We start from the raw sequence: 27393 nt of genomic DNA, 5'->3' as shown, positions 1-27393 counted from the left end.
TCTGACTGGCTTATTTCACTTAGCATAATATGCCTGGATCCATCCAAGCTGTTGCAAAGATAAGGTTTCCTTATTTTGTACAGATGAGTAGTGTTCTATTGTGTAAATGTACCACAGCTTTCTCCCCACTCATCTAGTGATGGGCACTTGAGATGCTTCCAAATATTGGCTATTGTAAATAACTCCAGATTGAATTTTATTTACTTCCATTATAGTTCACATTCAATATTATTCTGTATCAGTTTCAGGTGCACAACATAGTGATTAGACAATCATATACTTTGCAGAGTAGTCCCCCTAATATTTCAAGTATCCCCCCTGGCCCATACATAGCTATTACAATATTATTTTTTCCCCTCCATTGACCTCTCTCCAGTCACTCCCCCGCCCCCAGCACATGCCCTCACCCTCTACTGACTGTTTCCCTTGGTAATGCTTATATGCCTGCATACAAGTCCTTTGGTTGATCTCTTTCCCCACTCCAACCCCCCTTACCTGCCCTCTAAGGTTTGACAGTCAGTTAGATGCTTCTCTGTCTCTGGATCTATTTTTGTTCATCGGTTTATATTGTTCACAAATGAGTGAGATCATGTGGTATTTATGTTTCTCCAATTGGCTTATTTTGCTTAGCATAATGCTCTCCAGATCTATCCATGCTATTGCAAATGGTAAGAGTTCCTTCTTTTTTTACAGCAGTGTAGTATTCCATTGTGTAGATGTACCACCATTTTTTAATCCATTTGTCTACTGATGGGCACTTAGGCTGTTTCTAAATCTTAGCTATTGTAAATTGTGCTGCTATGAACATAGGGGTGCATATGTCCTTTCTGATAGATGTTTCTAATTTCTTGGGATATATTTCTAGAAGTGAGACTACTGGGTCAAATGTGAGTTCTATTTTTAATTTTTGAGGAAACTCCATACTTTTTTCCACAGTGGCTACACCAGTCTGCATTCCCACCGGCAATGCACGAGGGTTCCTTTTTCTCCACATGCTCTCCAGCACTTGTCATTTGTTGATTTGTTGGTGATAGCCATTCTGACAGGTGTGAGATGGTACTTCATTGTCATTTTGATTTGCATCTCTTGGATAATTAGTGACTTTGAGCATGTTTTCATATGTCTCTTGGCCTTCTGTATGTCCTCTTTCAAAAAGTGTCTATTTAGGTCCTTTGCCCATTTTTTTGATTGGGTTGTTTATCTTCCTTTTGTTACGTTGTATGAGTTCCCTGTATATTTTGGAGATTAAACTTTTATCGGAGATAACATTGGCAAATATGTTCCCCCACGCAGTGGTTGTGGTTGTTTTGTTGATGGTTTCTTTAGCTGTGCAGAAGCTTTTTATTTTGATGTAGTCCCATTTGTTTATTTTCTCTTTAATTTCCATTGCCCTAGGAGCTGTATCAGTAAAGATATGGCTACAACAAATGTCTGATATTTTGCTGCCTGTGGTTTGCTCTAAGGTTTTTATGGTTTCCCATCTTACGTTTAAGTCCTTTGTCCATTTTGAGTTTATTTTTATGTAAGTTGCTGCTCAAATTTCATTTTTTACATGTATCTGTCCAATTTTCCCAACAGCATTTATTGAAGAGACTGTCTAGACTCCATTGTATGTTCTTGCCTCCTTTGTCAAATATTAATTGAGCATAATGGCTTGGGTCAATTTCTGGGTTCTCTGTTCTGTTCCAATGGTCTATATGTTTGTTCTTGTGCCAGTACCAGGCAGTTTTGAGAACAGTGGCTTTGTAGTATAGCTTGATATCTGGTATTGAGATCCCTCCTCCTTTGTTTTTCTTTCTCAGGATTGCTGCAGCTATTTGGGGTCTTTTTTTTTTTTAATTCCATATTAATTTTTGGAGAGTTTGTTCTATGTCTGTGAAATATGCCATTGGCATTTTAATGGGGATTTCATTGAATATATAGATTGCTTTGGGTAGTATGTACATTTTGATGATGTTGATTCTTCCAATCCATGAACATGGTATATTCTTCCATTTGTTTATGTCCTCCTCTATCTCTTTTTTCAACAGTCTGTAGTTCTCCAAGTACAGGTCTTTTTCCTCCTCAGTTAAGTTTATTCCTAGGTATCTTAAATTTTTTTTTGTTGCAATGGTAAATGGGATTGGTTTTTGAATTTCTCTTTCTGTAAGTTCATTACTGGTGTATAAAAAAGCCACAGATTTCTGGGTGTTAATTTTGTATCCTGCTACATTACCAAATTCAGTTTTTAAGTCTAACAGTTTTTTGATGGAGTCTTTAGGGTTTTCTATGGACAATATCATGTCATCTGTGAATAATGACAGTTTTACTTCTTCTTTTCCAACTTGATGCCCTTTATTTCTTCTTCTTGTCTAATTGCTATGGCTAGCACTTCAAGTACTATGTCAAACAGGAGTGATGAGAGTGGGCAACCTTGTCTTTTTCCTGTTCTTAGGGGAAATGGTTTTAGTTTTTGCCCATTGAGTATGATATTGGCTGTAGGTTTGTCATATAAGGTTTTTATTATGTTGAGGTATGATCCCTCTATTCCCACTTAGCTGAGCGTTTTTAGCAAGAAAGGATGTTGGATTTTATAAAATGCTTTTTCTGCATTGATTGATAGGACTATGTGATTTTTATTTTTCAGTTTGTTTATGTGATGTATTACGTTTATTGATTTGTGGATATTGTACCATCCTTGCATTCCTGGAATAAATCCCACTTTGTCATGGTGTATGATCTTTCTAATGTATTGCTGGATCTGGTTTGCTAGGACTTTGTTGAGGATTTTAGCATCCATGTTCATCAGAGATATTGGCCTGTAATTCTCTTTCTTTGTAGTTTCTTTATCTGGTTTTGGGACTAGGGTAATGCTGGCTTCATAGAAAGAGCTTGGAAGTGTTCCTTCCTCTTGAATTTTTTGGAATAGTTTGAGGAGGATAGGTTTTAGTTCATCCTTGAATGTTTGGTAAAATTCCCCTGTGAAGCCATCTGGTCCAGGGCCTTGGTTTGATGGATGTTTTTTGATGACTGCTTCAATTTCCTCCATAGTAATTGGCCTATTCAGATTTTTATTCTTCCTGATTGAGTTTTGGAAGGTCATATTTTTCTCAGAATATGTCCATTTATTCTGAGTTTTCCAGTTTGTTGAAATAGAATTGTTCATAGTATTTTTTTTTTTTACAATCTTTTGTATTTCTCTGGGGTCTGTTGTTATTTCGCTTCTATCACTTCTGATTTTGTTTATTTGGGTCCTTTCTCTTTGCTTCTTGGTGAGTCTGGATAGAGGTTCATCAATCTTGTTTATCCTTTCAAAGAACCAGCCCTTGGTTTTATTGATCATTTGTATTGTGTAATGTTTTGTTTGTTTTTAGTTTTTTGGGGTTTTTTGTCTCTATGTCATTTATTTCTACTCTGATATTTATTATTTTCTTCCTTATGCTCACTCTGGGGCTTTTCTTGCTGCTTTCTTTCTAATTCTTTAAGTTGTAGAGTTAGATAATTTATTACAAGTTTTTCTTTTTTTTTGAGGTAGGCCTGTAGTGCTATGAACTTCCCTCTCAGGGCTGCTTTCACTGTGTCTGTCCCGTAGATTTGGATTGTTGTGTTTCCAGGATGTTTTTAATTTCTTCTTTGATCTCTTTGGTAACCCAATCATTGTTTAATAGCATGCTATTTAGCCTCCAAGTGTTTGAATTTTTTTGATTGTTTTTATTGTAGTTGATTTCTAATGTTATACCATTGTGATCTGAGAAGATGCTTGATATGATTTCAATCTTCTTGAATTTGGAGAGACTTTGCCTGTGTCCCAATATGTGGTCTATCTTTGAGAATGTCCCATGTGTACTGGAGAAGAATGTATATTTTGTAGCTTGGGGGTGAAATTTTCTAAAGGTGTCAATTAAGTCCATCTGATCTAGTGAGTCATTTAGGATTGCTGTTTCTCTGCTGATTTTTTTCTAGAGGAATTATCCAGTGATGTCAGTGGGGTATTAAAGTCCCCTACTATGATTGTGTTGCTGTCAATCTCTCCTTTGATATCTTCCAGAAGTGTTTTTTATGTATTTGGGTGCTCCTGCATTGGGAGCATATGTTTACCAGAGTTATATCCTCTTGTTGTATTGATCCCTTTAGTATTATGAAGTGGCTCTCCTTATCTCTTGTATGGCCTTCACTTTGAGATTTATTTTTTCAGATATAAGTATTGCTACTCCAGCTTTCTCTTCCATTTCCATTTGCCTGAAAGATATTTTTCCATCCATTCACTTTCAGTCTGTGTGAGTCCCTTGTTCTGAGGGGGGTCTCTTGTAGACAGCATATGTATGGGTCATGTTTTCTTATCTACTCAGCCACTCAATATCTTTTGATTGTGGAGCATTTAATCCATTTACAGTTAAGGTTATTATTGATAGGTACTTGTTTGTAGCCATTTTTATTCTTTGTACCTGTGTTCCTTCTTGCCTTTCTATTTCTTCTTTTTACAACAGTCCCTTTAGCATTTCTTGTATTGCTGGCTTGGTAGTGATAAATTCCCTTAGCCAAGTGGTTCTCAACCTTCTGGCCCTTTAAATACAGTTCCTCATGTTGTGACCCAACCATAAAATTATTTTTGTTGCTACTTCATAACTGTAATGTTGCTACTGTTATGAATCGTAATGTAAATATCTGATATGCAGGATGGCTTTAGGCGACCCCTGTGAAAGGGTCGTTTGACCACCAAAGGAGTCATGACCCACAGGTTGAGAACCTCTGCCTTAGCCCTTTTTTGTCTGTGAAGCTCCTGATTTCCTCTTCAATTTTGAATGACAGCCTTGCTGGATAGAGTATTCTTGGATTCTTGGATTCCCTTGCTTTGCAATGGGTTGTATACTTCATTACATTCCCTTCTGGCCTGATGTATTTCTGTTGAAAAATCATTTAATAGTCTAATGGGAGTTTCTTTGTAGGTCACTTGCTCTCTCTTTCTTGCAGCCCTTAAGATTCTTTCTTTGTCATTAACATTTGCCATTGAAATTACAATGTGTCTTGGTGTGGATCTTTTTGGGTTCATCTTGTTTGGGACTCTGCTATCTGACTTTTTTTCTCCAAATCAGGGAAGTTTTCTGTCATTATTTCTTCAAATAGGTTTTCTAATCCTTGCTCCTTTTCTTGTCATTCTGGCACCCCTATTATACATATTTTACTTTGTTTCATGTTGTCCCAAAGTTCCCTTTGGCTCTTCACCTGCTTTCTAATTTCTTTCTCCAATAGTTGTTCAGATTGGATATTTTGCTGTCCTATCTTCTAATTCATTAATTTGGCCCTCTGCTTCTTCTAGTCTACTGTTGAAACCGTCCATCATGTTTTTTATTGTAGCTATATCATTTTTTATTTTCTCCTGATTCTTACATAAGTTGTTGATTTTCTCATCTATGTGGTTTATGAACTGTATGATCATTACTCTGAATTCTTTTTCTGACATATTGCATGCCTCCGTTTCATTTAGTTTCTTTTCTTCCCATTCCTCCTTTTCTTTCCTTTGGATTGTTGCTTTGTCTCCCAATTCTTGCTAACACCAGTCCGGGGCTCACTGGCTGGATGAGCAGGGCCTGGGCTGATGCCTTGGTCTTGGTGGGCAGGGAATGCAGTCAGAGGCTTGCCTGTGGGAAATGCAGGGCCGGGCCAATGCTGCTGTCTTGGCTGACAGGGAGCATAGTCCCAGGCTTGCCAGCTGGATGCGCTGGATCTGAGGCCCACACTGCAGTCTTGGAAGCAGGGAACTCAGCCAGAAACTCACCTGCGGGATGCACGGGGCTTGGCAGGCAGGGAACTTAGTCAGAAGCTCGCCTGCAGGACCGTAGGGCTGGGCTGGTGCCGCTGTCTTGGCTGCTAGAAAATGCAGTTCCAGGCTTGCTGGTGGGACATGCTGGGTCCAGAGCCCACACTGCAGGCTTGGTAGGCAGAGGATGCAGACAGAGGCTTGCCTGCGGGACGTGTGGGGCAGGAGCCGAGTCCATCGTCTTGGAGGCAGGGAGGTCAGCCAGAAAGTCACCTGCAGGACCACAGGGCTGGGGTTATGCTGCAGGCTTGGAGGGCAGGGAACTTGGTCAGAAGCTTGCCTGCAGGACTGCAGGGCCAGGGTGATGCCACAGGCTTGGCGGACTGCGGGGGAGGGGACACAGTTTGAGACTCACCAGTGGGATGCTTGGGAACTATGTGGTGGGCTGGCCGGAGGGAAGCACACTCCAGGATCCACAGGTATTGGAATCTGGTGAGACTGGAGTCCTGGTGTTCATGAGTCTGGAGCTGAGATAGCAAGTCTTTGGCTAGAGTGCCTGTAGGGTCTGGGATGGTATCTGAGTCTAGTCTGGGTGCTGGTGAGGCTGGGATCCTGGTCACAGCAGCTCTTCCCTTCAAGATGGCATGGTTTCTGTCGAGCCGACCATCCTGGGAGTGATTTCAGCAATAGCAGGTGCTCTCTGTCTAGGAGAGTCTGGTCCGCCAGCTCCTGAATGTCCTGCAATGTCTAACTGTCCCTCCCTCAATCACACACACTACACACACATCCACACATTCCCCTTTCGCTCCCTCAGTCACTCGCATTCCCTCACTGCTGTCCTGCTGGCTGCCATCTTCTATCACTTGAATTTTCTTAAAGATAGCCCCTGCATCCTGGCTGTTTTGGCTCAGTGAATAGAGTATCAGCCTGCTGAGTGAAGGATCCCGGGTTCAATTTACATTAAGGGCACATGCCTGGGTTGCAGGCTCAATCCCCAGTGGGATTGACTGCAGGAGGCAGTCAATCAATGATTCTCTCTCATCACTGATGTTTCTATCTCTCTCCCCCTCTCTCTTCCTCTCTGAAATCAATAAAAAATATGTATTTTTAAAGAAGTTGACCCCTGAAATGTGTTACTGGTACTCTTTCTGGTAGTGGTGGTGGGTGTTTCTGACAGTGGGTCAAAATGAAGCTGGAGTGGTGGGCAAAGGCATATCATGTACAGCACTGTGGTCTTTGCTAAAACTTTGGATTTTATGAACCAGGGGAATGACATGATCCAACTGCTTTGGTAGCAGTGGGTCAAAGAGTTTCATTTGTTGTTGTTGTTAACTCCAGATTAAGGAAATACTATGCACATGGCCTGGGACTCTCCTACCCAGGATGCTGTTTACCAAGGAGATGAAAAAGGATATAGGCCTGCATACCAAAGGGGCAGGGCGATAAAGTGGAAAGGCTTAGGTTGGACAAACATGGCTCTATGGACACTTCTTACCTATGTGACCTTGGTAAATAACGTTCCCTTTCTGACTCTCTTTTTCCTTTTATGCAAAATGGTCATGATAATAGTCCCTGCATCATAGAGCTGCTCTTGGAGTTCACTGAGATAACACATGCAGAGGATTCCCACAGTGCCTAACATACAGTGAGATCCATGAACAAAGCTGGAAGCTCACTGACTCCCTACTTGCTCAGACTTTCTGTTTTACTCTCTCCAGCTTTTAAAAAATATATATTTTTCTACTGATTTCAGAGAGGAAGAGAGAGGGAGAGACAGAAACATCAATGATGAGAGAGAATCATTGATTGGCTACTTCCTGCATGCCCCCCACTGGGGATTGAGCCTTGACAGGGAATCGATCCGTGACCTCCTGGTTCGTAGGTCGATGTTCAACCACTGAGTCACACAGGCTGGGCTAACCCTATTCTTAAGTGAACTGTGACCTTCCAAGTTCCTGGTGAGGTTAATGAGTGGAAAGAATTTGGGCTGTAGTGGGGGCAGCCTATATTTGTAAAGATGAATAGTGTAAAGGAATAGGGACAGCCTTCCCATGACATGTATTCTGAAATCTCATGGCCAGACTGCATCAGCATGTTATTGCAGGAGTGAGACATGGAAAGTGAGCTCTCCATTAGTCATAATTTTGCCAGCTCTGCTCTTTGGTTGAACTCAAAATCACCTTTCAGAGGTCGGTCAAGGTGAAGTATGAGGAGTCACAGTGCTTTATTATCCAGACCGCACTTCTCAGAGCCTCAGTGACCCTCCTACAGAATGGAAGTGTAGCAGTAAACCTATGTCCCCATTTAATTCCCACAGATGCTATAAAACAAAATGGAATTTTAAAAATTGTGTAAGACCATTAAAGTACTTTTGAGGTTTTCTTTTTTATGTTAATACATAAGAATCACGATGAAAAGCCTTGGAGAGTATGCTCTCTTCAAGTAGAAGAGACTAAAATAAATAGTTTTGCATTTCATGGGCATTTGTGAGAGACAGTATCACATAGTAGTTAAGAGCACAGACTTTGGAGTCAGATTGATTGGGTCTGATTCTGGGCTCTGTGACTTAAAGCTAATTCTGTGTGCCTGGGTAATGCACATTGTGTATATAAACCACATGTTCTGTATCCACTGCAGCATCAATAAAGCAAAAGGGAGAGCCAGAAGACAGTCTGTGGATGCAGCCAGCCTGCTGAATGAGCCAAGTGGGAGTCAGTAGCACAGTTTCACGTGTAGGCCGCTGGAGCTGGCCAATGTTTAACTGTGCCAATGAAAAGGAAAATGGGGGGGCTTGCAACCTAGTTCAGTATCTGGTTAAAACTGTAGTCTTACTTCCCCACTCTGACTGACTTGGGCAGATCTGCAGAGCCTAATCCCAGGGCCCTGCCACAGCTGACTTGGGTGGAGCTGTGGGGACCCTCAGGGGCCCACCACAGGAGGAGATACATAGGTCAGAGCCTCCCCACGAGTTCAGTTCAGGCTTTGGATCCGGAATTCCTCTGGACTAGCAGATCTGTGAAATGAAGGTTAAACTTTCCTCCCTCAGAGTGCCAGCTGATCCTTCTCCCGTGCATTCTGCCACACACCAAGACTAAGAGTGCCCCTAAAAGGAGTGAAAGGTGGATTTCTTCTCTTTTCAGTGTGAAAGGACAATTTTCAAAGAAAAGGTTAACTCATGACTCTCCTACGTATGTAAAATATACAAATGTTAAAGAATGTAGTTAGCTGACTCTTTAGGTGATGAAACTAGGCAGGTGTTAGATCCAGTTCAAAGGAGAAAAGCACAAAGCATTTATCTGGATTCTAGAAATGTTACTGTGTAAAGGGAACAGGACTGTTTTTTTCAGAAGAAGGAGAAGCAGCTCTTACCAGGAGAGATCATTTGCTTATCTGTAGACAAGGACTATTTTAACCTTAGAGCTAAAAGCATCCTTGAAGGATGAGCTCTGGATAGTGTATAGTTTTCCATGGGAGTACAAATTCTCCCCACACCACCCTATAGATTCTACAGTTGAGCCACTTAGCAGAGGAGAAGAAATCCACAGTGCTGGGCAAGTCACCTAACTTCTAAGTCTGTTTCCCTATTTGTAATACAAGGCTGGGACTACTAACTGATGGGGTTGTGAGTGTTAACCTGAAAATGAAAGGCTAAAGGGAGAGGCAACAAGCAGTTATTTGAGATCCGAAAGAATAGCTATTTGGGAAGTGCTGATTCAGACAGAAACCCAAATGGTATTCTGATTAGGGGTGAAGGCAAGGGTTTTTATGAGAATGGGAAGGAGAATAATTACATGAATAGGAGGAAGGAACTTCTATTGGTGTTAATATGTTAAGATAGGATTTCTACAGGTGAACATAAGCTAAATTATTCTTTAGCTATACATGGTGGTGCTAATCCTATATAATAAAAGTGTAGTATACAAATTGTCCCCTAGACTGGGAGTTCATCCAGGAGTTCGACCATGGGGTGGGACTGGCTGGGGGAAGGGTGGGAGGCCTGGGCCAGCAGCCGGCAGCCACTAGGGACCATACCAGTGCATGAATTTCATGCACTGGGTCTCTAGTTATAAATAATGTCTTTAACTTTCAGTCTTGTACTCAGAATGTCTACTTTCCTGTCAGCTTTGCAAACACTTGTTTGGAAGACAGTGCTGCTTTAGGCCCAGTGAAAAAGTTATTTTGTTCAGTTAAACATTAAAAAGTTTGAGGAGTAAGACATGTGAGGCAGTTCCTCTGAGATGGCAGCTCTGACTCCATTTTGAAATGGATCCATTTGTGTTATTTTTCACACAAGCATTAAGGAGATGCTTTTAGGAGGTTATCACAGTGCCAAAGACACAATGGGCATTAAATATCAGTTATTGTTATTGTTCTGTTAAGAGAATTAAACTGTGCTAGTGAAATGATGGCAGAGTGAATGAATGTGGAGATTTGACAATCTTTGTAAGTGTAGAGTCAGAAGGAAGCGCATGTGTGCATTCAGATGTTATATTTTAAAAGTCCTTGCCTTATTACCTTCTCTTCCCTCTTCTTGATAATAACATAGTTTGTCAGGGAAGGGGTGGCCTTTCCAGGGGGATGATCTGAACACATCCCAGTTTGAATCTCAGCAGGTAACCTCCCTTACAAACACCTCCAGAAGAGTCTGTTTCTCAAGGTAGAGATGTGTGCGCGTGCGCTCGTGCGCGCGCACACACACACACACACACACACACACACACACACACACACGAGTCAAGTGCTTCACAAGCTGGCTTTAGCTGCCTTGCCAAGACTGGAATGAGACTCACAGTGGTTCTCAACCTTCTGGCCCTTTAAATACAGTTCCTCATGTTGTGACCCAACCATAAAATTATTTTTGTTGCTACTTCATAACTGTAATGTTGCTACTGTTATGAATCATAATGTAAATATCTGATATGCAGGATGGTCTTAGGCGATCCTTGTTAAAGGGTTGTTCGACCGCCAAAGGGGTCGCGACCCACAGGTTGAGAACCGCTGTATGCCACCTGGAAGGGTTTCCAGTTCACTGGAACTACTGATCAAAGATTAGTTCCAGGTTAACTGTGCAATAACTGTGGCTGAAAATAGAGATTAAAAACCTGGAGGATGGCAATATTATTTTAACTTAAAGATACACATACAATATGCAAATATTATAATCTATTTACATAAAGTTACCATGCTGGCCCCTGACCTCTTTCATGCTTCTAAATGTGACCCTGAGAATATGGTAGAGAACTGTGGCTCTAAGTTGCCCTTTCCCTGTCCAGAGATCTGACCTAGACCCACCTGCAGCAAAATGTCTTTGTCTGAATAAGTAATGGAGGAGAGGTAACAGGGCAGAGGCCACTGAACGAAAAAGGAACTCTGTCCAGTTTGTGCTGGGTGTGCCATTGATGGAAAAGCCATGAACACTATGATCCCTATCCTCCCTATGGGAAAGCTGTATTCTCTCATAGAAATCCTGACTTTAAAATGTGGGCCCATCAGAGACCCAGCCTACAGGGTGGTGATGCTGGTGAGGGGAGAGTTGAAAAAATCCTGTATTTTCAGACCTTCCATAGAAAAGTAAAATGACTGAAAGAAACAAACAAAAAAAACCTGAAATATCATTTCGTTTATGGGTATGAACTATACTCTGCATTCCAAAAAAGCTCCAATTAATTGGAACACCACAATGAGACCTGGTTTTACAAAATACCTTTTACTTAAAAATGAAGTCTTTCTGGGGCTATTAACATGGATGTGTGTGTCTCACCTGAATAAATCTAAGTTAAGGCATGAAACATGAGAGATATAAAATGAGTGCTGGAGGGTGCTTTGCAACTATTTTACAAGAAATAAATATTACTGTTTTAAACAACAATAGTTCTCTACTTGAGAATGAATCCTGGGAAATAAAAATATCTTTGAGTCAGGAGAGCATCTGGAACAGGATATGCAAAATGAACTTGAAGTTCCATTTTGGAGTAGTTGGTGGTAGGGGTGGAGGGCAGCATGGGATGGAGTGGGGGCGGTCACACTGGTAGGAGGGAGAACACCAAGGATGGTTGAGGTGATGCAGCTAGGTGGCTGGGAACCTTTAAGAAGGACATCTCAGAGTCACAACTGAGGTTGTCCATGTTTTTGTGATGTAAACCTACCATCACTTCCATATCTTGCAAACCTTCAGCTGCACTGGCCTCTTTTGAGCAAGGTAGGTATGAAAATATAAGTTCTCTGGGAATTCAGAGAAATCTTTGGGAGGTCATTGAAGTTTTAAGATGGTATGGAATGGAGGTCCGAGCAATCCTATGAGAGTTTAGGGAGCAGAGAGGCCCCAGCAGATTTCTGGATTACCTAAGACTATTTCATGGGAGTGAGCTTTATCCTATATAATAAAAGCCTAATATGCTAAGTGTCCGACTGTTCAACCATTTGACCAGTCGCTAGGATGCACACTGACCACCAGGGGGCAGATGCTCTGACTGGTAGGTTAGCTTTCTGCTGGGGACTGGCCAATCGGGACTGGACGAGATGGGCTGGGCATGCCCTGGAGCCAACTTCCTGCAGTCCCTCCCCAGCCTCTAAAATATTTCTTCTAATTAATTTCCTTTCAATGTACATGAATCCGTGCACCGGCCTCTAGTATACATATAAATACATCAGTTTTCCACATACATTACCTTGAAATTTACATTCTTTTATATAAGGAGGTGTATATATAAATGAAAATCATATATAAATAGTCAAATCTCTGCTTTACAGTATAAACATCTGGTAGTGTCTTTCCTACAGTTTTCTGGCTTCTCCTGAATGTATTCTGATGATGTCCCGGATGTGGCCAGGAGATGGAGAGGAATGTCCTGGTGTTCTGGTGGGAGGCTTGGGAAGTAGGTGGTCTTAATAATACATGTTCTTATCCCACCAGCCTGCAGAGGTAGAAAGTGAGTTATAAATGGATAGTCTGTGGAAGTGGATAGGCAGAGTCTCAAAGATCATCCCACAACTTACTTCCAGGGTAGAGTCTGATAAAAAGTTTCCGCACCTCATCGTACACCCAGATGAGAATGGCGTGGGGCACAGCCACAAACCAGTACTGAGGCCTAGAAGCAGAAGAGGGAGGTGAACCTGAATGCACTGAAGAGAGGGCCCAGCCCCTGCCTCCTTGGAAAGAACAGATCCATTGAGTCACACAACATGAAACTGGAAAGTTTCTTATTTAACCTGGATTGTGACCACTAGAAGTAGCATCTGCCTTTGAGGTGACCTGTTGGATGAGGGTAGAGATGGGATGGTGAGGAATGGGGAACGCATTTCCTCTTCGGGAAAACTAGCAGTTCAAAGCCTCTGACTAATATGGAACTGCTCCGTTTTGTCTCTTTTGAAAGACTGAGGGGAACCTCCCCACTTTCCCCAAGTCCTAATGTTTATTTAGGCTGTGACAGCTCAGAGCAGGACTGGCCTTTTCCTCCCCACTGTTGAAGGAACTCACCGGAGCATGGTGAAATTCAGGGCTGTGATGCTTCCGAGGCCATAGGAGAGGATCAGAGCGATGATAATCTGGGAGGCAATCCCCACCCAGATGACTTTATTTCTGCAAGAAACATTAAAGCATGAAGATTCTGAATGCCTTTGGCCCAAGACCACATACCCAGCACCAGCAGAGTCAATGCCTCTCATGGTATGCTGCCTCATCATCCAGGAGGTGAGGTGGGATACAGGTAGTACCTGAAGAGACCCTGCTGGAAGATGGAATTCCTCCGGGTTTTCCTGATGATCAGATCTGCTATTTGCTGGACCATGATGCCAATAAAGAAAGCTGTGTAGCCTGTCCATTCTAGGTATTTCCTCTGGTAACGCGTCTGTCAATGGACAGAGAGAGAGAGAGAGAGAGAGAGAGACCTTGATACCCCACAGGGAAAGCTTCAGAGAGATTTCCATGCAGTTCTGTGAAGCTCTACTCTCCCGACCTCCCTGAGATTGAGAGCGGATCACCTCCTTGTGTTTGGAAAGAAACATAGTTGTTTTTTGTTTATTTTCTAACAGGCAAGCAGGAAAAGATGCTAACTTAATTGATTTGGCCCAACTGTGGGCATTGTTGGACTGGCTACTTTTCCCTAAAAAGTGAACTCTAGGCATCAAATTCAAGACAAGAGATGAGTCCCAGCAAAGGCTACAGCAATGTCACCTCAGGGCCCAGAAGCCCTGTTAACTTAGAAACCGTTCACCTTCTTTGTGTCACTACAGCCATCCAGGGAAACCTAAGTTCTGTGTCAGCCTGAGCAGGGCAGCGTCAGGAGGGGAGGAGCAGGAGGACGGAGAAGGCATAACCCCTCCTTACCCATTCTTGTCCATAGCTATCTTCCAAGTTGTTCACAGAGTCCTTCTCCCATTCCACCCGGAGGTTAATGAGGGTGCTGGGTCTAAAGCCCTCCTGTGCATACACAGTGAAATACACAAGAAAAGCTCCCAGGGACTGCATGATACCTGAGGGAATGAGAGTAAGGCGTAGGTTCCACAATCACTTCAGAACTGCCCTGTCCTCATTCTTCTCATGGTTCCTCCTTCCACCCCAACCACACCCCACAAGGAAAAGCACAGCTTCTGACTGTGACTGGGTAGTCCCCTGGGTGACAGGACATGCCCTCATCATACCTATGTGCAGATAAGAGTAGACGGCAAGCGGCTTGTTCACCAGTCGATCCTCCTTCTTGTGGCGAGGCTTCCTATTCATAATGTCACTTTCAGCTTTCTCATAAGCTAAGGCGATGGACGGAACCTGGAGGGGAGAGTCTTGAGGCCCACCCCTTGAACACTGTGCTCTACCTACAGGATGTCAGTAGGGGTGTAGTCTGAGGCCTGGGGATGGTGGCGGGGAGGATGGTGGAAGGCGGCCATGGGCTATGGAACTGATCTATTCAGGGTGAAGGCAAGGGGTGGGGGTGGGGGCGGTGAGTACATTGTCTGCAGAGAATTTAAGAACAGTCGGCTTTAAAAATAAATCTGCTTTCCATCATCACCATGTGCTGGCAGTTCTATACAATGCGAGTTATAAGTATCTTTGCCCCTCTGGGGCAGGTTTCTCCTACTGTCCCCTTCCCTGGATCATGGTGATTCTCTCCCAGGTCCTCCATCCTGGAGGGCCTGTTAAAAGAAAGATCATGGCTCCACTGCCCCTCCCCACTTCCCACAGACTTTCTGATCCACAAGGTCCTGGCTAGGGCCAGAGACTGCATTTCTAGTAAGTTCCCTGGGCCACACTGGAAGAACCGCTGCAGTGGAGAGAAATGAGCAAATCTAAAGGGCCTGAAAATGATCTGACTGTAACCTTGACGATCCCATTTCCCCTCTGAGGTAGAGCTATCTCGTCTCCCTGCAATGTGGAGGTTGTGTAAAGCAAGAGAGGGCAAGGAGGCAATTTGCAGGACTGCGCTCCTCACTTGGAACTCAGACTGCTCCCTGTTGCCTTTCCTCCTTTGCCTGTGTAAGCCAGAGACACGTGCATAATGTCACAAAGATTCCTTACACAGATGCAAGCTAGTAGAGGGGAGGGTTTAGGTGACAGCATTGTAGGTCAATGTGAGACTTTATAACTGTGGCTTCTTATTGTGTTGAGATGAGGAGCCTCCAGATCACAGATCCTTTTATTTAATAAGGGGCTGCTATGGGTTATCACTTTAGCCATTGGGTCCCCAGCAACACAGGAACTATCTTGGTGACAGCTGCATCTTCTCAAAAGAAAAGAGAGCTGACCCTGACGGATGGCATATGTTTTTGGAGGGTGAAGAACTCATGTTTGAAAAGCTGTTATATGAAGTGAAGTGTTGTTAATTTCCAAACATTTGACAGATTGGCACACAGAAGAGCTCATTAGAAATGCAGAGCTTCAGCTCCTTCATGGCAAAGTTTAGTTTATCTCCTTGCCCTTGAGGCAATGACTCTGAAGTTTACATGACCTGGGTTAGTTATCAGACCCTATTCCCTGTAGTGCTACTTACAATGTCTGTGCCCAAGTCGATGAACAAGATGGTGATGGTGCCTAAGGGCAGGGGCACCCCAACAATGATGTAGATCAGAAAGGGGCACAGTTCAGCGATGTTCTTGGTCAGGGTGTACGCGATGGTCTTCTTGAGGTTGTCAAAGATCAGGCGACCTAGGCAAAGATGTTTCTCCTTACAGGACTGGCTCTTCTCCCAGTGACCCCAGTTTTCAGGAAGACCACTTGGAGGAAGACTACGCACCTTCCTCCACCCCGGTGACTATGGATGCGAAGTTGTCATCCAGCAAGACCATGTCAGCTGCATTTTTGGCAGCATCTGAACCTGCTATCCCCATGGCAATCCCAATATCTGCCTTCTTTAGAGCTGGAGAGTCATTCACTCCATCACCAGTCACAGCAACAACTGCATCCTAGGCACAGGGACACAATGAGAAAATGGGAATGAACAGGACTATGGGGTCCCAGGCAAGAACATTGTTTTTCTTTTGTCTTCAGGATGGAGGCCAACTGGAATGGAGACAAAGGGCCTGGTTTGGGATTTGGGGAAAAGATAAAGATGTGAAATCCCAGATGACAGATAATGAGCTCCAAACAAGATGTATTTAAATAATTAAAATCAATGTGTGTGGCAGGTTTCCCATCTGAAGATTCAACTGAGGCTAAAAAATATTCAGAAAAAAATAAACCCCAGAAAGTTCCAAAAAGTGAAATTTGACTTTGCCACATGCTGAACACTATGCTGATGGAAGTGATATGGGGCACACCCTGATATAGCCTCTGTTCAAATGTAGGTAATGTGAAAATGTCAGTTATAGGTAAATATAGATGAAATGCAAATAACACTCCATTTTACATAAGGAACTTGAGCATTCATGGGTTTTGGTTTTGTGGGGGGGGGGGGGGGCAGGGAGTGGGGGGAGTGATGTCCTGGAACTAATCCTCTGAGGATACTGAGGGATAACTGTATATTTTATATTTTATGTCTTTACATTTTTGTTCTCTGTCTTAAATTTTAAATCTCTCTGTACCCACATCGACCATAGTACCAGATGCTTCACTGTCAGAAAGCCCTTTGGAGAGTGTGCAGCTGGTTGTGGGAGGGTATCTAAGGAGGGCAGAGGGTCAACCCGAGATGCGGCAATGTGGGATGACGAGGACAGGCAAGGACTATATCTAGAGGTTGAAAAGGCACCAAGCCTTGACCTGGGATCTGAATCTTAGCCCTGCAGTTCGGACGGTGAGGGACTGGGAGGTCCTTTGAGCACTGCTGCCCACCCACCTGCCTCTGGCAGCCCTCCACAATAATCAGCTTCTGCTGGGGGGATGTTCGGGCAAAAACAATCTCTGGGTAGCTGGTTAAAACCTCATCCAACTGGTCCTCACTCATGTCCTTCAGCTCCATGCCAGTCACCACCGCAGCTTTAGCATCCCTAGAAAGGTCAGAAGGAACTGGATGAAGCCAAAGGTCAGATCTTTGGCTGAAACACCCTTCTGGGCAGGATGTGGACTAAAGCCTCTTTGATTTCACTGGGGAATCCAATGTCCTTGATATCCAGTACTTGAGTGGGATGACAGGCATTTTGAATACTGGGGACACTTTGGTCTCCATTTCAAGATGGTAAACTGAGGCTACAAAAGTCCATTCCCCCCTCCCCCAATAGGGAATAACCAAGTAGCCTTTTCCTGATAGGAATGGGTGAGAAGTGGAACTTCCTGGGCAATGTTTTACTTAACAAGGAAATGGAGGATAAAAAAACACCGCCTGTTTATATGTTTTGGATCCTAGAATTCAGCTTATGCCAAAACATGGGTAACAATTCCTGTTGTTGTTTATTTCAGATTTATAGAGTATCTACTATGCAATGAGCTAGGTAGGAAAAAATATATTGAGGTCTTCTTTGAGGAAAACTATTGTCTGCTACTCTAAAAGGAAGGTTCTAAAAACTCTGATTTTTCAGATCTGACTGTGTTGTTCCCTGTTAAAATTCTTAGGGGCTTTCTTTTCATTAAGCTTAGAGCAGACCCCAGGTGAAGCTGGCACGGCCAGGTGCAGCCTGTGCTGTTGAGCCTCATATCATGTCCCCTTATGTTTCAGTTCTAAGCCCACAGGCTCTCCACAGCCCAAAGGCTTGCACAGTTCTTGCTGCCTCATCTTTCCTTCACTAACACTCCACTTTTCAGTCTTCAAAACTCAGCTCAAATACTCTGTACAAAACACTGCATGCCTTTTTCTTTACATTTTTAAAGCTTTGAGCTTTTTTCTGTAGGTCTGTTTTTTCATGCTGGTGCTAAAAACTGGAATTCTAGCACTTGACTTAAATCACAAATCTTCCTAAATTCTGGTCAGAAAATATAAAAGTAAGATAAGAAGGAAAGAGTGGTTCCTCCCCCCCTCCAGCTGGGAAAGTCATTATCTGAGCATGAAGCTAGAGCTGATAAAGTAGATAAATTAAAAACATTCACGCTGAAACCGGTTTGGCTCAGCAGATAGAGCGTCAGCCTGTGGAATGAAAGGTCCCAGGTTCGATTCCGGTCAAGGGCATGTACCTTGGTTGCGGGCACATCCCTAGTGGGAGATGTGCAGGAGGCAGCTGATCGATGTTTCTCTCTCATCGATGTTTCTAACTCTCTATTTCTCTCCCTTCCTCTCTGTGAAAAATCAATAAAATATATTTAAAAAAAAAAACATTCACAAAAGTATCCACCCCACTTTCTTGTTCAGTGCGTGACTTGTATGAAAATGTATAACCCTATTATTTTAAAAAACAAAACAAATAAACAAAAGCTCTAACCCTGTTTTCATAGATGAATGTTATTTCCACAAAGGAGAAGACACTTAGCCTTCACATACTGTTGTAGTGCCCAAAGGTTGTAATTCTGTTTGGTTGTTTTAATTAGTAATTTGTTGGCCTGGTGATAATTTACTACCCGACAGCTGTGTATTCCTAAAAGGCATGAATACTTGGGTAAACCAGAATTGGTTCACTGGTCTTTCCCTGTTTCCCCCAACATGCGTGAAAGTATAATAAAGCCAATGACATTTATTTTCCCAGTGTAACCTGGAATCTTTAGTTATTTAAATTATCAGCTAACTTTTCCCACACTGCTAGCTCCTCAGTCCAGTGTGTCTCCTTCATTGTACTCATCATAACAATCAGTTTTTAGTTTTCTGTCCTTCCAAGTAGATGGAAAGAAAGAAAGCTCCCTCAGGGTGGGAATAATGTCGTCTGTTTGTTTCTACAGTTCCAGTTTCTTCCAAGGTGCCTGGTACATAACTGACACTCAACAATTGATTGTGGAAAGAATTAACACAAAGAAAAACTGAGTCTTTCCTTAGGAAACTATCTTTATATTTACTTTCAAAAAAAAAAAAAAAAAGCACAAAACCCAGAGGGTTCTTAATATTCCAGATTATACAACTGGATCACTGGCAAGTAATTTCATATCAACCCTTTGTTTCAGATTTTCTCACTCTAAATTAGGCACATAAGATTTTAGATCTACTTTACTGGATTTTGAAATTTCACACAAGGGTAATTTTTGTGGTACACAGTAGGTACTCAATAAAATTATGAGTGAATGAATGAATATATGAGTTATAGAGGAAACCAGCCTAGCATCACCCTGAGAGAGTGTTTGGCAAAAAGGGAATTTTCTCTAAATAACACAGTGTCCCACTGAAGTTGAGTTTCTGCAACACTGGTTCTATGCTTACTTACTGTTTGTTAACTTGCTCCACAGCAATGTTGAGGCGTTTTGCAATGTCTTCCACAGTCTCACTGTTGGCTGAAATGATACCTACACTCTTGGCAATAGCTTTGGCTGTAATTGGATGATCTCCTGTAACCATAATAACCTACAACACAAACATGGAAAAAGGCATGGGAATAATGAGGAACTACCTGGCCAGAGTAGGGGCAGTTCCGTATCACCTGCTCTACCATGATTTAGTAGAATATGGTTAGCATTGACTGTGGTCTGCTCTTACAGAAAGTTCTTGATCTTAGATCAAAGAAACAACTGCCTGTGAAAGACACACTGATCCCACTGGATCTATCGTTACTTCTAAGCTTCTTGAATTTCTCCTCTGATTAGAGGAAGCCCTTTCCCTTTGATTTTGCTGTATTTGTGAAAGGTCTGGTAGCTGTCTACCTGGGATAGCCTCATGTGGCTTCAACAATCTTGATATTAACATGGTAGTGGAATGAAGATTTTGGTTTCGATATCATGAAGGCAACTGGATTGCTGAGGCTGAACCTCAAGAGTTTATAATAGAATCTTTTATTGTCTAAGTATCATAGGGCAAAATATGGCTACTTCATGGCACAGGGAGTTAGCTTTCTTCTCACTGCAGTTATGATTGTGCTTTATTTCACACAGACATAATCATTTTGCTTTTATTTGCAGTTACTGAAAGATTAATGTAGTGAAAGTAGAGATTTTTAAAAAAGGAATTAAAGCCTTGGGCAGTGTGGCTTAGCTGGTTGTCATCCCATGCACCGAAAGGTCCTGGGTTTGATTTCGGATCAGGCCACATACCCAGTTTGCTGGTTCAATTTCTGGTTGGGATGCTGTGGGAAGCAACCAATAGGTGTTTCTCTCTCTCTCTCTCTGTCTCTTTCTCTCTTTCCTTCTCCCTCTCCCTCTCCCTTCCCCTTCCTCTTTCTCCAAAAAAAGGCGGGGGGTGGGGGGGATTATGGTATTTACTTGAAGAGACCTAAATACTATCTCTTCTGACAAATGTCCTTAGAAAGGGACACAACATACATGGAGGACTTCTTTTGTTTAGTTTTGTTAATTCTCACCCAAGGATATTTTTCCATTGATTTTTAGAGAGAGTGGAAGCTAGAGAAAAAGAGAGACAGAGAGAGAGAAAAAAAAATATCGGTGCAAAAGAGGTATCAATTGGTTGCCTTCCGCACACGCCCCAATGGCTAGGGGTCAAACCTGCAACCCATGTACCCTTGATCGGGAATTGAACCCAAGACCCTCACCAGCCAGGGCCATGGAAGACTTCTTAAGTCAGGAAGATAACTCCCACCTTGATCCCTGCACTCCGACATTTGGTGATTGCATCCGGGACAGTGGACCGAGGGGGATCAATCATTGACAAGAGCCCCACAAAACAGAGATCGGACATGGGAAAGTTCATGGCATCGACATCAAATGAATAGGTTTCTGGAAACTCGTCTGCTGGCAGGTAGAGATGACAGAAACCTGGAATGGGTGTGGATTTGGAAGTCAGTGTCTCCCATGGAATGACATGAGAAAAGGAAGGACATTTTCATACACTCTCAGTCCTTTATTCTTTTACCAATAGACTCTATCAGAATTCATTCTTTCAATTTCATAATGCATGTTTTAAGCAAAGATATAGCTCATCCAAAAAAATTCATTTGCCCATTAGGTTCTCGCAGTGGTCGGCAAACTGTGGCTCAGCAAACCGCAGCTCGCGAGTCACATGCGGCTCTTTGGCCCCTTGAGTGTGGCTCTTCCACAAAATACCAGCTCTTCCACAAAATACCGACTTCTGCGCATGGGCCACAAAGTTTCAATTGAACTGTATGTGCATGCCCGCACGTGGTATTTTGTGGAAGAGCCACACTCAAGGGGCCAAAGAGCTGCATGTGGCTCGCGAGCCGCGGTTTGCCGACCACAGTTCTAGGGTTATGAAAATCAAGAATGGACAGCCTTTACTTCTGAAGATATCCCAGTTGAGTGTGGGGACAGAGACATAAAGAAATAAGCATAATGGAGCATGGTGAGTGTTATTGACGAGAGCTACACTCCAGCCACCTGGGGAGTCAGGAAAGACTTCACCAAGAAGGTCGTATGTTAGCTGACTCTTGAGAGAGGCAGTAGGGAGGACTTGGGGGTGGGAAGACCAATTAGGAAGAAAAAACAGCACGTGCTACTGCACAAATGGGGGAAAGGGTCAGGGGATCAGGGGAATGGTACGGAGTTCAGTCTTTAATCGAGAGAAAGGCCAATAGTAGTGGCTTGGACAGTATCTGGCTCAGTTGGTATTTGGCTCTCACAGGTTGAGGTGAAGGGATTCCTGTGTCTGGTGGGACTTCCAAGGTCATGTGACTTTCTCACCAGCTTTCACATTGAATTTATCCTCATCCTGGCCCACTGCATGGCCCACATGTTTCAGTAAAGCACAGGCTCTGAGAGGTCAAATGTGAGGTTCTTAGAATGACCCGAATTAGATAAGTATCAGTCTTGCCCTGAAAAGGCGACTTGCTAATGTGAGCTATTTGATAATACTGCAAGCAGATCATTTCATTTATATGTTTTACAAACTCAATATCCTTTAGATTTCCGCTCTACTGGCAGTAACCTTCATTATGTCTATTAAGCCTTATCATTGACCATGAACTTGTTACCTTGAATTTATCATCCTGTAGTTCAGAGGTGCCACTCTGTCAGCCCATGATTCTCATAACAAGATGAGACAGGTTGGCCATCCAGCAGAGTAGCTGTGGCCTCCATAGGACTTTGTGATATCACTGAAATGACCACAATTAGGTTCCTGCCACAATGTATTTCTATAGTTCCTTCTACCTCTAATATCCCCTATTTCTGTTACTGGTAATATTTGCCCATAATCACTAAGTAAAATAATTCAACATTTTTAAAAACTTACTTTTCTCCTCCAATAAGTTGATAAATCTCACCAATTTTTCCTCTAAAAAAGTCTCTGGTAACTGACATCTCCTTCATGTTCCCATTGCCCTGGATCAAATTTCTATCCTCTGTCACCTGAACGAGAGCAGCCCCCTCCTCCTGAGACCCAGGCCTGTCTGCTCCCTGATGCCGCCAAGCATGATCCTTTAGAAAACACCGACTCTGAACAGTTTATTTGCTGCAAAGCCTCCAGTGGCTCTGTCCTGACTGCCAAATGAAACCCAGTTCCTCACCCACATAAGGCACTCCAAACCTTGACCTCCAGTCTATCTTTCCAGCCCTACCTCCCATGATGACATAATCTCCTCAGTCCTGCAACACTCCACATTGACCAGCTTCCTGACAATGCTCACCACCCCGGCCCCACCCCGCCACCGCTGTTTCTACCTCTGGGCTTTGGCCTATGTTGTTCCCTCCACCGTGAAACCTATCCCCCACTTCCGTTCAGATATTGTCATTCAAGGCCTGGTTTAAATGGAATCCTTCCATAGAACCTTCCTAGATTTTCCTGCCTGGCAGCAACCCCACCCTCCTTGCTTCCATCATGTGATATGCTCTTAATCTGTATACCTTTCTTCTTCTTGTGAGCCCTGTGGAGGCCACAGCTACTCTGCTGGATGGCCAGCCTGCCTCATCTTGTGCCCTGATGCAGCACAGAGTCTTGCACTGAACAGGTGACACAAAAAGGTTCTGCCACGAAGAGCTTACCCAGAACACGCTCCCCTAGACCTCCCAGTTCCATGTACGCAGTGTAGAAGGCCTCAGCTGTACTGTTGTTCAGAGGCTGCTCCTGGCCATTGACCATGATGGTACTGCACTTCTCTAAGACCTTCTCAGGGGCCCCTTTCATCACCATGAGGAAGCGCTTGTCAATAGGGTCATCTGTCTTATGTATGGAGAGCTGGGAGGGAAGAAAGTGGACATAAGTACAGCATGCTAGTAAATCATGACACTGTTTCTATTACTGAGGGCCTGAATTGTACTGACCTTTTAATTAGCAACATGACAAAATGAAAAGCAACTTTTTCTCTCATTGGGTTACTTATCCTTGAAATGTAAAGAGGAATTTTACAGGTGGGTTCTCTCCTTTTCATTTTCTGGCTAAGTGATATGCAAGACATCTGGACTCAGCCATCTAGTCACAGCCTAGCTTTAGAGGGGCTGTCAGCTTATGACATCTTCTACTTTGAACAAGATCTGCATGGGGTGCCTGTGGGGGTTAGGGGCTGTAAGCCACCTCGTCTCATCTCCCATCTCTACCTCCCCTGAGCTATTCTGAGCTCAGGCAGGCATGAGAGCAGCAGGCCTTCCTGTGCCTCATCCTCTCTACACTGATCCAGTTTTTACTACCTGGATATGAGAGAAAATGGTGGGTGTGTGGAAGTGGGCAGGCTCACGTCCAGGCTTTCAGGAGAAAAGTTAAGTAACAGGTATCACAATTCTAACACCAATGCCCTTGAACTAGTAATTCTTCTTCTGTACTCATCCTAATAAGATAATTGGGAAAAGTGTGAAAAAGTGTATAATAATAAATGGCTAAATCTTACATAGTCCTTATTATATACCAGGCACTCTTAAGCCCTCAAAAGGAATTTCAAGAAGCTGGAGTATTTGAGAGAGAATGAGTAAGTTTATGAGAAAAATGCTACTATTTTGGGTCTATCAGTTGATTATTAGACTTTCAGATATCAGAGATGAGTACAATAAAAAAAAATAGAGGGCAAGCATAGTTTGCCAGCTTTTTAAATTTATGGTCATGTAAAGACATTAAAAAGCAACTAACCAATCAAAACCAAAACCAAACCAAGAGCAAACTTCCCATCTACTATCACCATCGTTTTCTCAAAGGTAGAGCATTTCAACATTTAAAAAGTAGGAATACTGCCCTGGCCGGTTTGGCTCAGCGGATAGAGCGTCGGACTGCGGACTCGGGGGGTCCCAGGTTCGGTTCTGGTCAAGGGCATGTGCCTTGGTTGCGGGCACATCCCCAGTAGGGGGCGTGCAAGAGGCAGCTGATCGATGTTTCTCTCTCATCGATGTTTCTAACTCTCTATCTCTCTCCCTTCCTCTCTGTAAAAAATCAATAAAATATATTTTTTAAAAAAGTAGGAATAATAAACACTTATGTGTGCTGTCCTACGTGCTCACATAGTAAAGTAATTCTCAAAACTGCCATAAGGCTGTGGGTGTTCTTATCACCATTTACAATGCAGGAAACTAAGGTGCAGAAAGGTTAAATGACTCATGCAAGGTCACACACTAACAGGTGGCTGAGCTGGGGTTTGATTCAGGCTGGCAGGTGTGAGGCCCCACCCTGATCACGTAGGATGTAAAGGATAATTGTTTAAAAGAAACACATTCCTCTTTACATAAAGCTTTATAAAATATTGTCTAAAAATCCAATTTGTCACAAACTACTGAAAATCTCTTCATGGACCAGCCTCAGTTTGGCGAATTGCTGTTCTAAGGCCAATAAGATGTGGACTTTCTACTTTGTTTCCTGCAGTTGACAGAAACCTCACAATTTTCCAAGGTCACAACATCTACTTCTCATTGTTCATGGTTAATTTTTGCTCAAGTATAAAGTTCAAATGGCACCAACAACATCCAAAGAGGTGTTTTGGCCTTGTCAGCAGGAACACACACAAGCGCTCTCTTCTTTCTAGTCCCAACTCTGGTTAGCCCATTTTCTCCTTCCACTTTTAGTACATGAGCCTCATGGGATCTGCTTTTTCTCATTTCTTACATGCTGAAGGAAGTCTTTACTGGAGTAGATGAAGTTCAGTAAAGACTTTTTGCAGGGTCTGTGTGAGTCCTGGCTCAGCCCTCAAGAGCTGTGTGATAAAGTTCTGTGCCTCACTCTCTACCTTACAGAGCTGTGGTGAAAACTGAGTGATTTAATACATGTGGAAATTAGCACACATGATTACTATTATTACTTTAGGATTGTGACTCATTCTATTTTCAGTAAAGGTTTGAACGAGAGATCTGATTTTCTTGCTTTAATATTTGACATCTCACCCTTTTGTTGGTTGTCTGTTTGGCTAACTGCAATTCTTCATTGGCCCATTACCCACAAAGATGTTTGCAACAGTTTTTTTTCCATCCAAACAAAATAGTAGGCTAATCACCAGAAACTTTGACACAAACATGGCTATCTTATTTATACACTTTATTGTTAATGTAAGGCAAAATCATAATGCCTGTGCTCAGTTCTGGAGTCTATTGGAAAGCCCATTGGCAGCAGGACCTTGGGCTACACACTGTCATTTTTCCAAACACAGGAAGGATGGGGATGTTTGGTGGTTGGCCACCCCTAAAATGAGGGAGACAACTAGGCAAGGACAGCCATTTTCTTCCTGAGAAATGAGTGGAAAGAAGATCCCTATGGGACAGGCCTGGAAAGCCATTGGCTGGTCATCAGAGAGTCTCCTCACTGGTTTCATAAAGGCAAGGCTTCCTTATATGGCCTGAGCAAAAACTGTTCTGCCTCTGACTTGTATGGTAGAAAAAGCATGTGCTCAGGAGTCAAACAGATGTGTGAAAATTGGTTGTGCCACTTGGATGCTGGAATGAGCTTGGTGACATTAAGACACTCAGAGTCTGTTTCCTTACCCATAAATTGGGATTAATTAGTCCCATTTCATATGCTTACTGTGAGGATCAATGGGACAATGTATATGAAGCACCTGACACAGACTGAGGACACAGTTAGCTCTATCCCTTCCTCCACCTTTCATTTACCCTTTGGGCTCTGGCTGTTGCTCCTCATTTGTGCAAGTCACCCCACAGGGGCACGTGTAAATGAGTGAGGATGTGAGTGAATGTGCCTGTAATAGAGATAGATTGTTCTAGGTAGGAGAAGCCGGGCTGACAACATTCTTTTTCTCTATCTGCCTCAGGCAGAGGAAGGAGGCCAGCAAGAGAAAACCTGTTCTGGGTTTACTAGACACCCAGGCCATCCATCTCAGAGGACTGTTTTTAAAGTCAAGTATCATTCAAAATTCGTACTAACCTAAGAGTACTTACATGTAGAAATGTCGTTCTCCTGATAACAGAAATTCAGTTGTGAGGAACAACTCACCTGAAATTTGTTGGTTGAGTTAAAAGGGATTTCTGCTACTTTGTGGTTTCTTTTTCTAATTTCCATCACATCACCCAAAACCACCTCTGAGAATTTCAAAAGAGCAGTTTCTGAGGCATCTCCAACCACAACTCTCTGAGAATCAAAAGAGTTAAAAATAAATATTTGTAGCACATAATCTGGTTCTTTGGGGATTATTTTCAATGAACCAATTAGCTCAGTGGTTCTCAACCTTCCTAATGCTGTGACCCTTTAATACAGTTCCTCATGTTGTGGTGACCCCCAACCATAAAATTATTTTCGTTGTTATTTCATAACTGTAATTTTGCTACTGTTATGAATCATAATGTAAATATCTGATATGCAGGATGTATTTTCATTGTTACAAATTGAACATAATTAAAGCATAGCGATTAATCACAAAAGCAATATGTAATTATATGTGTGTTTTCCGATGGTCTTAGGCGACCCCTGTGAAAGGGTCGTTCGACCCCCAAAGGGGTTGCGACCCACAGGTTGAGAACTGCTGAACTAGCTGGACAGACAAAATGATAACACACAATTGTGACCGAGTTAAGACCATGGTAAAAATGTTAAAGTGAATCATGCCTCCTACTGGCATTAGCAAAGCTCAAAGTTAGAGCTCTGAGAGCTGAAAGGTTTCATGAAAAACAGCAGTTATGAATTAGATCTTGAAAGACGGTTACAAAGAGAGGAGAAGAAAGCCTTTCAGAAGCCAGAATGCCATGAATGAAGGTGAGAAGTGGAAGACTTCTGTCCTAGATGCTGGGAGTAGAGATGGACATGGAGGGCCCTTAAATGCAAGCCGAAGTCTAGGTTCAAGAAGCAGAAAACAGAAGCAAAGGAAGTTTTTGAGCAAAGTTAGGTGATGTATTT

General features: G+C 42.8%; 1 protein-coding gene across 10 annotated transcripts in view; it reads right to left on the bottom strand.

The window, feature by feature from the left end:
• Positions 1–12401: 12401 nt before the first annotated feature.
• Positions 12402–27393, bottom strand: part of ATP12A (ATPase H+/K+ transporting non-gastric alpha2 subunit) — a 29699-nt gene continuing 14707 nt past the window's right edge. For 2 of the 10 annotated variants that reach the window (XM_036300135.1, XM_036300137.1), the window contains 13 exons: positions 26497–26631; positions 23121–23313; positions 20764–20939; positions 19442–19578; positions 17002–17152; positions 15964–16132; positions 15721–15875; positions 14378–14501; positions 14064–14209; positions 13451–13584; positions 13215–13316; positions 12734–12825; positions 12402–12651 (listed from right to left, as the gene is read on the bottom strand). In XM_036300135.1, the coding sequence (XP_036156028.1) occupies positions 12623–12651; positions 12734–12825; positions 13215–13316; positions 13451–13584; positions 14064–14209; positions 14378–14501; positions 15721–15875; positions 15964–16132; positions 17002–17152; positions 19442–19578; positions 20764–20939; positions 23121–23313; positions 26497–26631 (1743 nt within the window). In that variant the 3' untranslated portion in view covers positions 12402–12622. Of the gene's footprint in view, positions 12652–12733; positions 12826–12946; positions 12990–13214; positions 13317–13450; positions 13585–14063; positions 14210–14377; positions 14687–15720; positions 15876–15963; positions 16133–17001; positions 17153–19441; positions 19579–20763; positions 20940–23120; positions 23314–26496; positions 26632–27393 lie in introns of those variants that run through there. The other 8 variants (XM_036300136.1, XR_004966132.1, XR_004966133.1 and 5 more) reach the window with 8 other exon arrangements.

The sequence above is a fragment of the Myotis myotis genome, unplaced genomic scaffold (assembly GCF_014108235.1).
Source record: "Myotis myotis isolate mMyoMyo1 unplaced genomic scaffold, mMyoMyo1.p scaffold_m19_p_3, whole genome shotgun sequence".
Lineage (NCBI taxonomy): Eukaryota > Metazoa > Chordata > Mammalia > Chiroptera > Vespertilionidae > Myotis > Myotis myotis.
The sequence above is the reverse complement of the archived record's forward strand: the minus strand, read 5'-3'. Positions and strand labels throughout refer to the sequence as shown.